General features: G+C 45.4%; 1 protein-coding gene across 1 annotated transcript in view; it reads right to left on the bottom strand.

Moving 5' to 3' along the window:
* PUSL1 (pseudouridine synthase like 1) overlaps positions 1 to 12614 on the bottom strand; it is a 69301-nt gene extending 56687 nt beyond the window's left edge. Inside the window, exon 1 of the mRNA XM_069741163.1 lies at positions 12514 to 12614. Within this exon, the coding sequence (XP_069597264.1) occupies positions 12514 to 12572 (59 nt within the window). The 5' untranslated portion in view covers positions 12573 to 12614. The remainder of the gene's footprint in view (positions 1 to 12513) is intronic.
* Between the last annotated feature and the right edge of the window lie 678 nt (positions 12615 to 13292).

Below are 13292 nucleotides of genomic sequence, written 5' to 3'. Positions count from 1 at the left end.
CTGATTGGTTCGTTCGGTCTGGCCATTAGTCTGAGGATGGAAAGCCGAGGAAAAGGATAGGTCAATGCCCATCCTACCACAAAAGGCTCGCCAAAACCTTGAAACAAACTGGGAACCTCTGTCAGAAACAATATTCTCAGGAATGCCATGCAACCGAACCACATGCTGAAAGAACAAAGGTACCAAATCAGAGGAGGAAGGCAATTTAGCCAAGGGCACCAGATGGACCATTTTAGAAAAGCGATCACAGACCACCCAAATGACTGACATCTTTTGAGAAACGGGAAGGTCAGAAATGAAATCCATCGAAATATGTGTCCAAGGCCTCTTTGGGACCGGCAAGGGCAAAAGCAACCCACTGGCACGAGAACAGCAGGGCTTAGCCCTAGCACAAATCCCACAGGACTGCACAAAAGTACGTACATCCCGTGACAGAGATGGCCACCAGAAGGATCTAGCCACTAACTCTCTGGTACCAAAGATTCCAGGATGACCAGCCAACACCGAACAATGAAGTTCAGAGATAAGTTTATTAGTCCACCTATCAGGGACGAACAGTTTCTCTGCTGGACAACGATCAGGTTTATTCGCCTGAAATTTTTGCAGTACCCGCCGCAAATCAGGGGAGATGGCAGACACAATGACTCCTTCCTTGAGGATACCCGCTGGCTCAGATAAACCCGGAGAGTCGGGCACAAAACTCCTAGACAGAGCATCCGCCTTCACATTTTTAGAGCCCGGAAGGTACGAAATCACAAAGTCGAAGCGGGCAAAAAATAACGACCAACGGGCCTGTCTAGGATTCAAGCGCTTGGCAGACTCGAGATAAGTCAAGTTCTTATGATCAGTCAATACCACCACGCGATGCTTAGCTCCTTCAAGCCAATGACGCCACTCCTCGAATGCCCACTTCATGGCCAGCAACTCTCGATTGCCCACATCATAATTACGCTCAGCGGGCGAAAACTTCCTGGAAAAGAAAGCACATGGTTTCATCACTGAGCAATCAGAACCTCTCTGTGACAAAACCGCCCCTGCTCCAATCTCAGAAGCATCAACCTCGACCTGGAACGGAAGAGAAACATCTGGCTGACACAACACAGGGGCAGAACAAAAACGACGCTTCAACTCCTGAAAAGCTTCCACAGCAGCAGAAGACCAATTAACCAAATCAGCACCCTTCTTGGTCAAATCGGTCAATGGTTTGGCAATGCTAGAAAAATTACAGATGAAGCGACGATAAAAATTAGCAAAGCCCAGGAACTTTTGCAGACTTTTCAGAGATGTCGGCTGAATCCAATCCTGGATGGCTTGGACCTTAACTGGATCCATCTCGATAGTAGAAGGGGTAAAGATGAACCCCAAAAATGAAACTTTCTGCACACCGAAGAGACACTTTGATCCCTTCACAAACAAAGAATTAGCACGCAGGACCTGAAAAACCATTCTGACCTGCTTCACATGAGACTCCCAATCATCTGAGAAGATCAAAATGTCATCCAAGTAAACAATCAGGAATTTATCCAGATACTCACGGAAGATGTCATGCATAAAAGACTGAAACACAGATGGAGCATTGGCAAGTCCGAACGGCATCACTAGATACTCAAAATGACCCTCGGGCGTATTGAATGCAGTTTTCCATTCATCTCCTTGCCTGATTCTCACCAGATTATACGCACCACGAAGATCTATCTTAGTGAACCAACTAGCCCCCTTAATCCGAGCAAACAAGTCAGATAACAATGGCAAGGGATACTGAAATTTAACAGTGATCTTATTAAGAAGGCGGTAATCAATACACGGTCTCAGCGAACCATCCTTCTTGGCTACAAAGAAGAACTGTTATGGCTGGCAATCAGGCAACACAGCGTGCAGTAATCAGCGCACATACAGAGATCTGGCAAAAACCCAAAACAATAGGACGAGCTCTGAGACGTGGAATCTCTGTAGACTGCAGTACCTGAACTGTCCTCACACAACTGGAAGCAGCAGTGGATTGCGCCTATCACTACCTATGCAACTCGGCACTGCCTGAGGAGCTGACTAGCCTGAAGATAGAAATACAAGCCTGACTTACCTCAGAGAAATACCCCAAAGGAACAGGCAGCCCCCACACACAATGACTGTTAGCAAGATGAAAAGACAAACGTAGGAATAAAATAGATTCAGCAAAGTGAGGCCCGATATTCTAGACAGAGCGAGGATAGCAAAGAGAACTATGCAGTCTACAAAAAACCCTAAAACGAAAACCACGCAAAGGGGCAAAAAAGACCCACCGTGCCGAACTAACAGCACGGCGGTGCACCCCTTTGCTTCTCAGAGCTTCCAGCAAAAGATAATAACAAGCTGGACAGAAAAAACAGAAAACAAACTAGAAGCACTTATCTAGCAGAGCAGCAGGCCCAAGGAAAGATGCAGTAGCTCAGATCCAACACTGGAACATTGACAAGGAGCAAGGAAGACAGACTCAGGTGGAGCTAAATAGCAAGGCAGCCAACGAGCTCACTAAAACACCTGAGGGAGGACGCCCAGAGACTGCAATACCACTTGTGACCACAGAATTCACAACAGTACCCCCCCCTTGAGGAGGGGTCACCGAACCCTCACCAGAACCCCCAGGCCGACCAGGATGAGCCACATGAAAGGCACGAACAAGATCTGGGGCATGGACATCAGAGGCAAAAACCCAGGAATTATCTTCCTGAGCATAACCCTTCCATTTGACCAGATACTGGAGTTTCCGTCTAGAGACACGAGAATCCAAAATCTTCTCCACAATATACTCCAATTCCCCCTCCACCAAAACAGGGGCAGGAGGCTCCACAGATGGAACCATAGGTGCCACGTATCTCCTCAACAACGACCTATGGAATACATTATGTATGGAAAAGGAGTCTGGGAGGGTCAGACGAAAAGACACCGGATTGAGAATCTCAGAAATCCTATACGGACCAATAAAACGAGGTTTAAATTTAGGAGAGGAAACCTTCATAGGTATATGACGAGAAGATAACCAAACCAGATCCCCAACACGAAGTCGGGGTCCCACACGGCGTCTGCGATTAGCGAAAAGCTGAGCCTTCTCCTGGGACAAGGTCAAATTGTCCACCACCTGAGTCCAGATCTGCTGCAACCTGTCCACCACATAATCCACACCAGGACAGTCCGAAGACTCAACCTGTCCTGAAGAGAAACGAGGATGGAACCCAGAACTGCAGAAAAATGGAGAGACCAAGGTAGCCGAGCTGGCCCGATTATTAAGGGCGAACTCAGCCAACGGCAAAAATGACACCCAATCATCCTGGTCAGCGGAAACAAAACATCTCAGATATGTTTCCAAGGTCTGATTGGTTCGTTCGGTCTGGCCATTAGTCTGAGGATGGAAGGCCGAGGAAAAAGATAGGTCAATGCCCATCCTACCACAAAAGGCTCGCCAGAACCTTGAGACAAACTGGGAACCTCTGTCAGAAACAATATTCTCAGGAATGCCATGTAAACGAACCACATGCTGGAAGAACAAAGGCACCAAATCAGAGGAGGAAGGCAATTTAACCAAGGGCACCAGATGGACCATTTTAGAAAAGCGATCACAGACCACCCAAATGACAGACATCTTTTGAGAAACGGGAAGGTCAGAAATGAAATCCATCGAAATATGTGTCCAAGGCCTCTTCGGGACCGGCAAGGGCAAAAGCAACCCACTGGCACGTGAACAGCAGGGCTTAGCCCTAGCACAAATTCCACAGGACTGCACAAAAGCACGCACATCCCGCGACAGAGACGGCCACCAAAAGGATCTAGCAACCAACTCCCTGGTACCAAAGATTCCTGGATGACCGGCCAGCACCGAACAATGAAGTTCAGAGATAACTTTACTAGTCCACCTATCAGGGACGAACAGTTTCTCGGCCGGACAACGATCAGGTTTATTAGCCTGAAATTTCTGCAACACTCTCCGCAAATCAGGGGAGATGGCAGACACAATGACTCCTTCCTTGAGGATACTCGCCGGCTCAGATAACCCCGGAGAGTCGGGCACAAAACTCCTAGACAGAGCATCCGCCTTCACATTTTTAGAGCCCGGAAGGTATGAAATCACAAAATCAAAACGAGCAAAAAATAACGACCAACGGGCCTGTCTAGGATTCAAGCGCTTGGCAGACTCAAGATAAGTAAGGTTCTTATGATCAGTCAAAACCACCACGCGATGCTTAGCACCCTCAAGCCAATGACGCCACTCCTCGAATGCCCACTTCATGGCCAGCAACTCTCGGTTGCCCACATCATAATTACGCTCAGCAGCAGAAAATTTCCTGGAAAAGAAAGCACATGGTTTGAACACTGAGCAACCAGAACCTCTCTGTGACAAAACCGCCCCTGCACCAATCTCAGAAGCATCAACCTCGACCTGGAACGGAAGAGAAACATCAGGTTGACACAACACAGGGGCACAGCAAAAACGACGCTTCAACTCCTGAAAAGCTTCCACGGCAGCAGAAGACCAATTAACCAAATCAGCACCCTTCTTGGTCAAATCGGTCAATGGTCTGGCAATGCTAGAAAAATTACAGATGAAGCGACGATAAAAATTAGCAAAGCCCAGGAATTTCTGCAAACTTTTTAGAGATGTCGGCTGAGTCCAATCCTGGATGGCCTGAACCTTAACCGGATCCATCTCGATAGTAGAAGGGGAAAAGATGAACCCCAAAAATGAAACTTTCTGCACACCGAAGAGACACTTTGATCCCTTCACAAACAAGGAATTAGCACGCAGTACCTGGAAAACCATTCTGACTTGCTTTACATGAGACTCCCAATCATCTGAGAAGATCAAAATGTCATCCAAGTAAACAATCAAGAATTTATCCAGATACTCACGAAAAATGTCATGCATAAAAGACTGAAAAACAGATGGAGCATTGGCAAGTCCGAACGGCATCACCAGATACTCAAAATGACCCTCGGGCGTATTAAATGCCGTTTTCCATTCATCTCCCTGCCTGATTCTCACCAGATTATACGCACCACGAAGATCAATCTTAGTAAACCAACTAGCCCCCTTAATCCGAGCAAACAAGTCAGAAATCAATGGCAAGGGATACTGAAACTTAACAGTGATCTTATTAAGAAGGCGGTAATCAATACACGGTCTTAGCGAACCATCCTTCTTGGCTACAAAAAAGAACCCTGCTCCCAATGGTGACGACGATGGGCGAATATGTCCCTTCTCCAGGGACTCCTTCACATAACTGCGCATAGCGGTGTGTTCAGGTACGGACAAATTAAATAAACGACCCTTAGGGAATTTACTACCAGGAATCAAATCGATAGCACAATCACAATTCCTATGCGGAGGAAGGGCATCAGACTTGGACTCTTCAAATACATCCTGAAAGTCCGACAAGAACTCTGGGATGTCAGAAGGAATGGATGACGAAATAGACAAAAATGGAACATCACCATGTACTCCCTGACAACCCCAGCTGGTTACCGACATAGAGTTCCAATCCAATACTGGATTATGGGTTTGTAGCCATGGCAACCCCAACACGACCACATCATGCAAATTATGCAGTACCAAAAAGCGAATAACTTCCTGATGTGCAGGAGCCATGCACATGGTCAGCTGGGCCCAGTACTGAGGCTTATTCTTGGCCAGAGGTGTAGCATCAATTCCTCTCAACGGAATAGGACACCGCAAAGGCTCCAAGAAAAATCCACAACGTTTAGCATAATCCAAATCCATCAGATTCAGGGCAGCGCCTGAATCCACAAACGCCATGACAGAATATGATGACAAAGAGCACATTAAGGTAATGGACAAAAGGAATTTGGACTGTACAGTACCAATAACGGCAGAGCTATCGAACCGTCTAGTGCGTTTAGGACAATTAGAAATAGCATGAGTAGAATCACCACAATAGAAACACAGTCTGTTCAGACGTCTGTGTTCGTGCCGTTCTACTTTAGTCATAGTCCTGTTGCACTGCATAGGCTCAGGCTTACTCTCAGACAATACCGCCAGATGGTGCACAGATTTACGCTCGCGCAAGCGACGACCGATCTGAATGGCCAAGGACATAGACCCATTCAAACCAGCAGGCATAGGAAATCCCACCATTACATCCTTAAGAGCTTCAGAGAGACCCTTTCTGAACAAAGCCGCTAGTGCAGATTCATTCCACAGAGTGAGTACTGACCATTTTCTAAATTTCTGACAATATAGTTCTACATCATCCTGACCCTGGCATAAAGCCAGCAGATTTTTCTCAGCTTGATCCACTGAATTAGGCTCATCGTAAAGCAATCCCAGCGCCTGGAAAAATGCATCAATATTACTCAATGCAGAATCTCCTGGTGCAAGAGAAAACGCCCAGTCCTGTGGGTCGCCGCGCAAAAAAGAAATAATAATCAAAACCTGTTGAATAGGATTACCAGAAGAATGAGGTTTCAAGGCCAAAAATAGCTTACAATTATTTCTGAAGCTCAGGAACTTAGTTCTGTCACCAAAAAACAAATCAGGAATCGGAATTCTTGGTTCTAGCATCGATTTCTGATCAATAGTATCTTGAATCTTTTGTACATTTACAACGAGATTATCCATTGAGGAGCACAGAGCCTGAATATCCATGTCCACAGCTGTGTCCTGAAGCACTCTAATGTCTAGGGGAAAAAAAAGACTGAAGACAGAGCTAAGAAAAAAAAATGATGTCAGGATTTCTTTTTTCCCTCTATTGGAAATCATTGAATTGGCTCCTTGTACTGTTATGGCTGGCAATCAGGCAACACAGCGTGCAGTAATCAGCGCACATACAGAGATCTGGCAAAAACCCAAAACAATAGGACGAGCTCTGAGACGTGGAATCTCTGTAGACTGCAGTACCTGAACTGTCCTCACACAACTGGAAGCAGCAGTGGATTGCGCCTATCACTACCTATGCAACTCGGCACTGCCTGAGGAGCTGACTAGCCTGAAGATAGAAATACAAGCCTGACTTACCTCAGAGAAATACCCCAAAGGAACAGGCAGCCCCCACACACAATGACTGTTAGCAAGATGAAAAGACAAACGTAGGAATAAAATAGATTCAGCAAAGTGAGGCCCGATATTCTAGACAGAGCGAGGATAGCAAAGAGAACTATGCAGTCTACAAAAAACCCTAAAACGAAAACCACGCAAAGGGGCAAAAAAGACCCACCGTGCCGAACTAACAGCACGGCGGTGCACCCCTTTGCTTCTCAGAGCTTCCAGCAAAAGATAATAACAAGCTGGACAGAAAAAACAGAAAACAAACTAGAAGCACTTATCTAGCAGAGCAGCAGGCCCAAGGAAAGATGCAGTAGCTCAGATCCAACACTGGAACATTGACAAGGAGCAAGGAAGACAGACTCAGGTGGAGCTAAATAGCAAGGCAGCCAACGAGCTCACTAAAACACCTGAGGGAGGACGCCCAGAGACTGCAATACCACTTGTGACCACAGAATTCACAACAAAGAACCCTGCTCCCAGTGGTGATGACGATGGGCGAATATGTCCCTTCTCCAGGGATTCCTTCACATAACTGCGCATAGCGGCGTGTTAGGGCACGGATAAATTAAATAATCGACCTTTAGGGAATTTACTACCAGGAATCAAATTGATAGCACAATCACAATCCCTAACACGACCACATCATGCAGATTATGCAACACCAGAAAGCGAATAACTTCCTGATGTGCAGGAGCCATGCACATGGTCAGCTGGGCCCAGTATTGAGGTTTATTCTTGGCCAAAGGTGTAGCATCAATTCCTCTCAATGGAATAGGACACCGCAAAGGCTCCAAGAAAAACCCACAACGTTTAGCATAATCCAAATCCATCAGATTCAGGGCAGCGCCCGAATCCACAAACGCCATGACAGAAAACGACGACAAAGAGCATATCAAGGTAATGGACAGAAGGAATTTGGATTGTACAGTACCAATGACGGCAGACCTAGCGGACCGCTTAGTGCGCTTAGGACAATCAGAAATAGCATGAGTGGAATCACCACAGTAGAAACACAGACCATTCAGACGTCTGTATTCCTGCCGTTCAACTCTAGTCATAGTCCTATCGCACTGCATAGGCTCAGGTTTAACCTCAGGCAGTACCGCCAAATGGTGCACAGATTTACGCTCGCGCAAGCGTCGACCAATCTGAATGGCCAAAGACAAAGACTCATTCAAACCAGCAGGCATAGGAAATCCCACCATGACATCCTTAAGAGCCTCAGAGAGACCCTTTCTGAACAAAGCTGCCAGCGCAGATTCATTCCACTGAGTGAGTACTGACCATTTCCTAAATTTCTGACAATATACTTCTATATCATCCTGACCCTGGCACAAAGCCAGCAAATTTTTCTCAGCCTGATCCACTGAATTAGGCTCATCGTACAGCAATCCGAGCGCCAGGAAAAACGCATCGACACTACTCAATGCAGGGTCTCCTGGCGCAAGAGAAAATGCCCAGTCTTGAGGGTCGCCGCGCAAAAAAGAAATAATAATCAAAACCTGTTGAATAGGATTACCAGAAGAATGAGGTTTCAAGGCCAGAAATAGCTTACAATTATTTTTGAAACTTAGAAACTTAGTTCTATCTCCAAAAAACAAATCAGGAATAGGAATTCTTGGTTCTAACATAGATTTCTGATCAATAGTATCTTGAATTTTTTGTACATTTATAACGAGATTATCCATTGAAGAGCACAGACCCTGAATATCCATGTCCACACCTGTGTCCAGAATCACCCAAATGTCTAGGGGAAAAAAAAAAGTGAACACAGAGCAGAAAAAAAAAAAAAAAAATGATGTCAGAACTTTTTCTTTCCCTCTATTGAGAATCATTAGTATGGCTCCTTGTACTGTTATGTTTGCTAATGACAGGTGTTATGAAGGCAATCCAGAAACACAGTGTGCTTAGCGATCAGAGCGCACACAGTGATCTGACAAATACCCAAAAATACAAGAACGAGCTCTGAGACGTGGAAACTCTGTAGACTGCACACCTGATCCTATCCTAAACACAACTAAAAGCGGCTGTGGATTGCGCCTAACAACTACCTAGGCAACTCGGCACAGCCTAAGAAACTAGCTAGCCTGAAGATAGAAAAATAGGCCTGACTTGCCCCAGAGAAATTCCCCAAAGGAAAAGGCAGCCCCCCACATATAATGACTGTGAGTAAGATGAAAAGACAAAACGTAGGGATGAAATAGATTCAGCAAAGTGGGGCCCGATATTCTAGGACAGAGCGAGGACAGTAAAGCGAACTTCGCAGTCTACAAAAAACCCTAAAGCAAAACCACGCAAAGGGGGCAAAAAAAAACCACCGTGCCGAACTAACGGCACGACGGTACACCCTTTGCGTCTCAGAGCTTCCAGCAAAACAAAAGACAAGCTGGACAGAAAAAAAGCAACAAAAAAGCAAAAAGCACTTAGCTATACAGAGCAGCAGGTCACAGGAACAATCAGGAGAAGCTCAGATCCAACACTGAAACATTGACAAGGAGCAAGGATAGCAGCATCAGGCGGAGTTAAGTAATGAAGCAGTTAACGAGCTCACCAGAACACCTGAGGGAGGAAGCTCAGAAGCTGCAGTACCACTTGTGACCACAGGAGTGAATTCAGCCACAGAATTCACAACATGCAGCATTCAGGACAGACTGGAGAGTGGAGACTTTGGTAAGAGGGAGGCTGTCACGGTTCACAGGGAGGCTACCTTTATCATCCCCACCACTCTCACCAATTTGTCATGAACCTGGTTTGCTTGGTTGCTCCTGGTTCTTTCTGAAGGGGATTTATCTATATCCCACTTCCAGTTTGGAACTTGCAGCTCTCTGGCGCCCCCCTTACCCTCAGGTTAGACCAGGTACCTCACCTAGGATAATTAGTCGCCAGAAAGGCTGCCTTACTTTGTACTGGCTAATGGGCAAACTGCAGCAAGAGCGATATAACTACTCCCACTCAGGCTGTAACAATAATTATCAACGCCGCTGATCGCTACAAAGCCTCCCAAATGCACAGGACAAATTATGCTGCCAACAGCTCCAAGTTCTTAATTATTAACGGGTCCGGAGCCAACCCAGATTAGTAGCATAATTCACTTCAGAGGACGTGACCGTACGCTATAGAGCAAGGAAAGACAAGCTAGTAATTTTATATTTTATTCCAAAAAAAGGTAGGCAGTGTTTACAGAGGTATCGAAAGAAATTATAAAGAAGACAAATATAATATGTACAATACAATTACAAATAAAATGGGATGAAAGTTGAAAACACTCACATTTCATTATGCCATATCATCTTATGGCTGACCGTGTGCTGTGGAAGAGGGGACACATCTAGATGCATAGCACCTGTATAGCAGCTAGACCCCAGACAAAGACACGTGAAGACTGCTGCTTCACTCACTTATTTCCTAGCCTAAAACCAAAGCCCTCCCCCTCTGGTGATCTCACTTAGAGGCTGAATCCTCCCCTATACTTAGAGTTATGGCGACCATTTTTATGCCTAGCTCGCTGTATGAATCTTATACGAAAGACACAATGATCAGGATGTGCCCCACATCAGGGGGATTCTTTTAAATGTAAACACAGTGTAATTACATGACCCGCTTATGGAGAAACCCACTCTTTGTACTCGTTGGGTTTAGCTTCTAGCGATTTCAGGGAGTTATAGATCTATCGATGGACATATGGAATATATAATTCTTATATCTCTAGCCCTGATCGGTGCCAATAGACATAACCTTCAGAGAACAATAGAATCTCATGTTTTCTGTACCAGTTTTAACCAGTACCAGGTGGGAGGGGGAATGAGAAAGGTAGAGAGACTTGTCTGTCGCAGCATAGAGCCATATAACTTCTTGAGGGAGGGGAGAATTGAGGGGTTTTTGAATAAATACTCAGGCAGAGTGGGAAGAGGGGGGTTGGAAAGGCCCACAGCATGTGTCTGAAAAACCATGGAACTTTTAGGTAGATACTCAAACATGGCATATTCACATTATTGTGACAGAGGTCGATTAGTCGAGAGTTACAATAGTGCAGACAAGAATGAATAAGAGCAACAGTAAGAGTTTTTGCAGAATCGAAAGTAAGAAAAGGTTGAGTTCTAGAAAGGTTTGTGAGGTGTAGATAACAAGAGACAAGAGCAAGCCAGTGATCGGATGTGAGGGGTGAATGAAAGCTCGGAATCAAGTATGACCCCAAGGCAGCGGGCATGATGCTGGGGAGTAATGGTGGAACCGCACACGAAAATGGCAATGTCGGGCATAGGTAGCTTAGGGGAGGGAGGATACGCAAATTCTGTTTTTGACAGGTTCAGATAGAGGGAGGACATGATGTTAGAGACAGAAGAGAAGAAGTGTATAATTGGGTGTTATCAGCATAGAGATGGTACTGGAACCCAAATCTACTGATTGTTTGTCCAATAGGGCGGTACACAAAGAGAAGAGGAGGGGGCCTAGGACTGATCCTTGAGGAACCCCAACAATAACGGGAAGTGGAGCCAGCAAAAGACCACATCTAACACCTTAACATCTATCATTTCTATTATGGTTTGTGTCACACTTTATATCATATGTGTGCGGGACATATGAATGTCCGTGCTGCCGGAAGAAAAATGGACATGTCCACGTATGGGTCCCACGCACACACGGTCTGTGAACACATGGACATGTGTGCAGTCCAATATATTTAAATGAGTCTACATGTGTAAGTGTCTCCAGGACGTGCAAAAACGGTCACCACGCGTACCGGAGACGCTGACATGTGAAGGGGGGCTTAAAGTAAGTTTTTCTTTTAAACGCTGCAGCATTTCACAGTCACACACACCAGGCTGAAATCATACTGTCAGTGCCTGATACATGCGGCCGTGGATCTGCTAGCCTGCATGAGTCGTCCGGCTCCCTTTAAATAAAACTACTTGTTTGGGATACTTCCTGTTGATCAAACCTTATTGATAGAGTGTGTGTGTGTGTGTGTGTGTGTGTGTGTGTGTGTGTGTGTGTGTGTGTGTGTGTGTGTGTGTGTGTGTGTGTGTGTGGTTTATTTTTTATACTTTTGGATTTTCCTCATCCCGTTCAAGTCTATGGGGAAAGTCTGCAAGAAAAATTTACATGTTTCAAAATCGCACAAAAGGTCAGTTTATGTTACTTTTAAACAAATATATATATTTTTAAGAATGCACAGAGGGTATGAGCTCTCAACAACTCCCATCCACTTTTCTGGGGCGGGAAGACATAGCGTTTTATTGCACACTGACAATATGCAGCATGAAAAATTGGCCAGATAATCATCGGGGGGCGCTTCGCCTCAGAATGCAATTTTGTTTTTATATTTTTGTAACAGTGATACATAAGGAGTTGTCCAAAAGAGGACCGTCCCTTTAAATAGTAGATTATTGCAGACCTGACCTTAGAATGTAAAGGTCAGCCATAATGCAGCCTAGTCTTCTCCTGACATGAGCCCTGTCCTGTGCATCCACCATACTGACCTGTATTTGGTCCCAAAATACTGGAAGAATATCAGATACCGCACTTTATTAGAGCCCATTCTGAGTGACCACAGCTTCCCCCAGTGCACAGCCTGCAGAGCGCCTGTGCTGAGCAAGGACCCCGAGGGCTGCCCACAGCTGCCTGACCGCCCTCTACCATTATCTACCAGCCAATGCGCCCTCACTTCTCTCCTATACTCCATCCACTATCTACCCCCGTGACTATGTAGATGTATTTTTACATCCTAGCGCCGATTGTACCTGCTTTCGATAATAATTCGTTGTTTCATTGTTTATATGGTAAGAGATAGAGCGGTTTCAGGGGCTTGTGTAGAAACCGACGCCTTGTTATGACGTCAGAGTAGACGCGGGGCTGTCCTGTGTAGCGCCTGAGTGTATAACTGGTAGCAAACTCCTCTCTTTGCCTGGAATAAAAAGCAATAGTTATTCATTTTGCAAAGCAAAACTACAGCTAATAGCTTTGTAAAGCATCAATCCATGCTGAGAGTTGTAGTTCTTTTTTTTTCTTTTTACTGCAGTGAACCATTGTGATATGGGATTATACAATGTGTTTGGAGGTGCAAATGGCAAATGGTTGTATATGCACTTGTTACAATGAATAGGAGCTAGGAATCATGCACATGGACACATGTAGGGTCTGGATCACATGAATGCATTCACTGCAGGCAGAAAATAGCATGTGATGAGCTGGATAACACCAGTACAGAGCAGGAGTGACCCTGGTATACAATGGACATCATGTTATAGTAGGAAATGCT

The sequence above is a fragment of the Ranitomeya imitator genome, chromosome 10 (assembly GCF_032444005.1).
Source record: "Ranitomeya imitator isolate aRanImi1 chromosome 10, aRanImi1.pri, whole genome shotgun sequence".
In the NCBI taxonomy this organism is placed as follows: Eukaryota; Metazoa; Chordata; class Amphibia; order Anura; family Dendrobatidae; genus Ranitomeya; species Ranitomeya imitator.
Note: the sequence above shows the minus strand (reverse complement) of the source record. Positions and strands in the feature narration are given on the sequence as shown.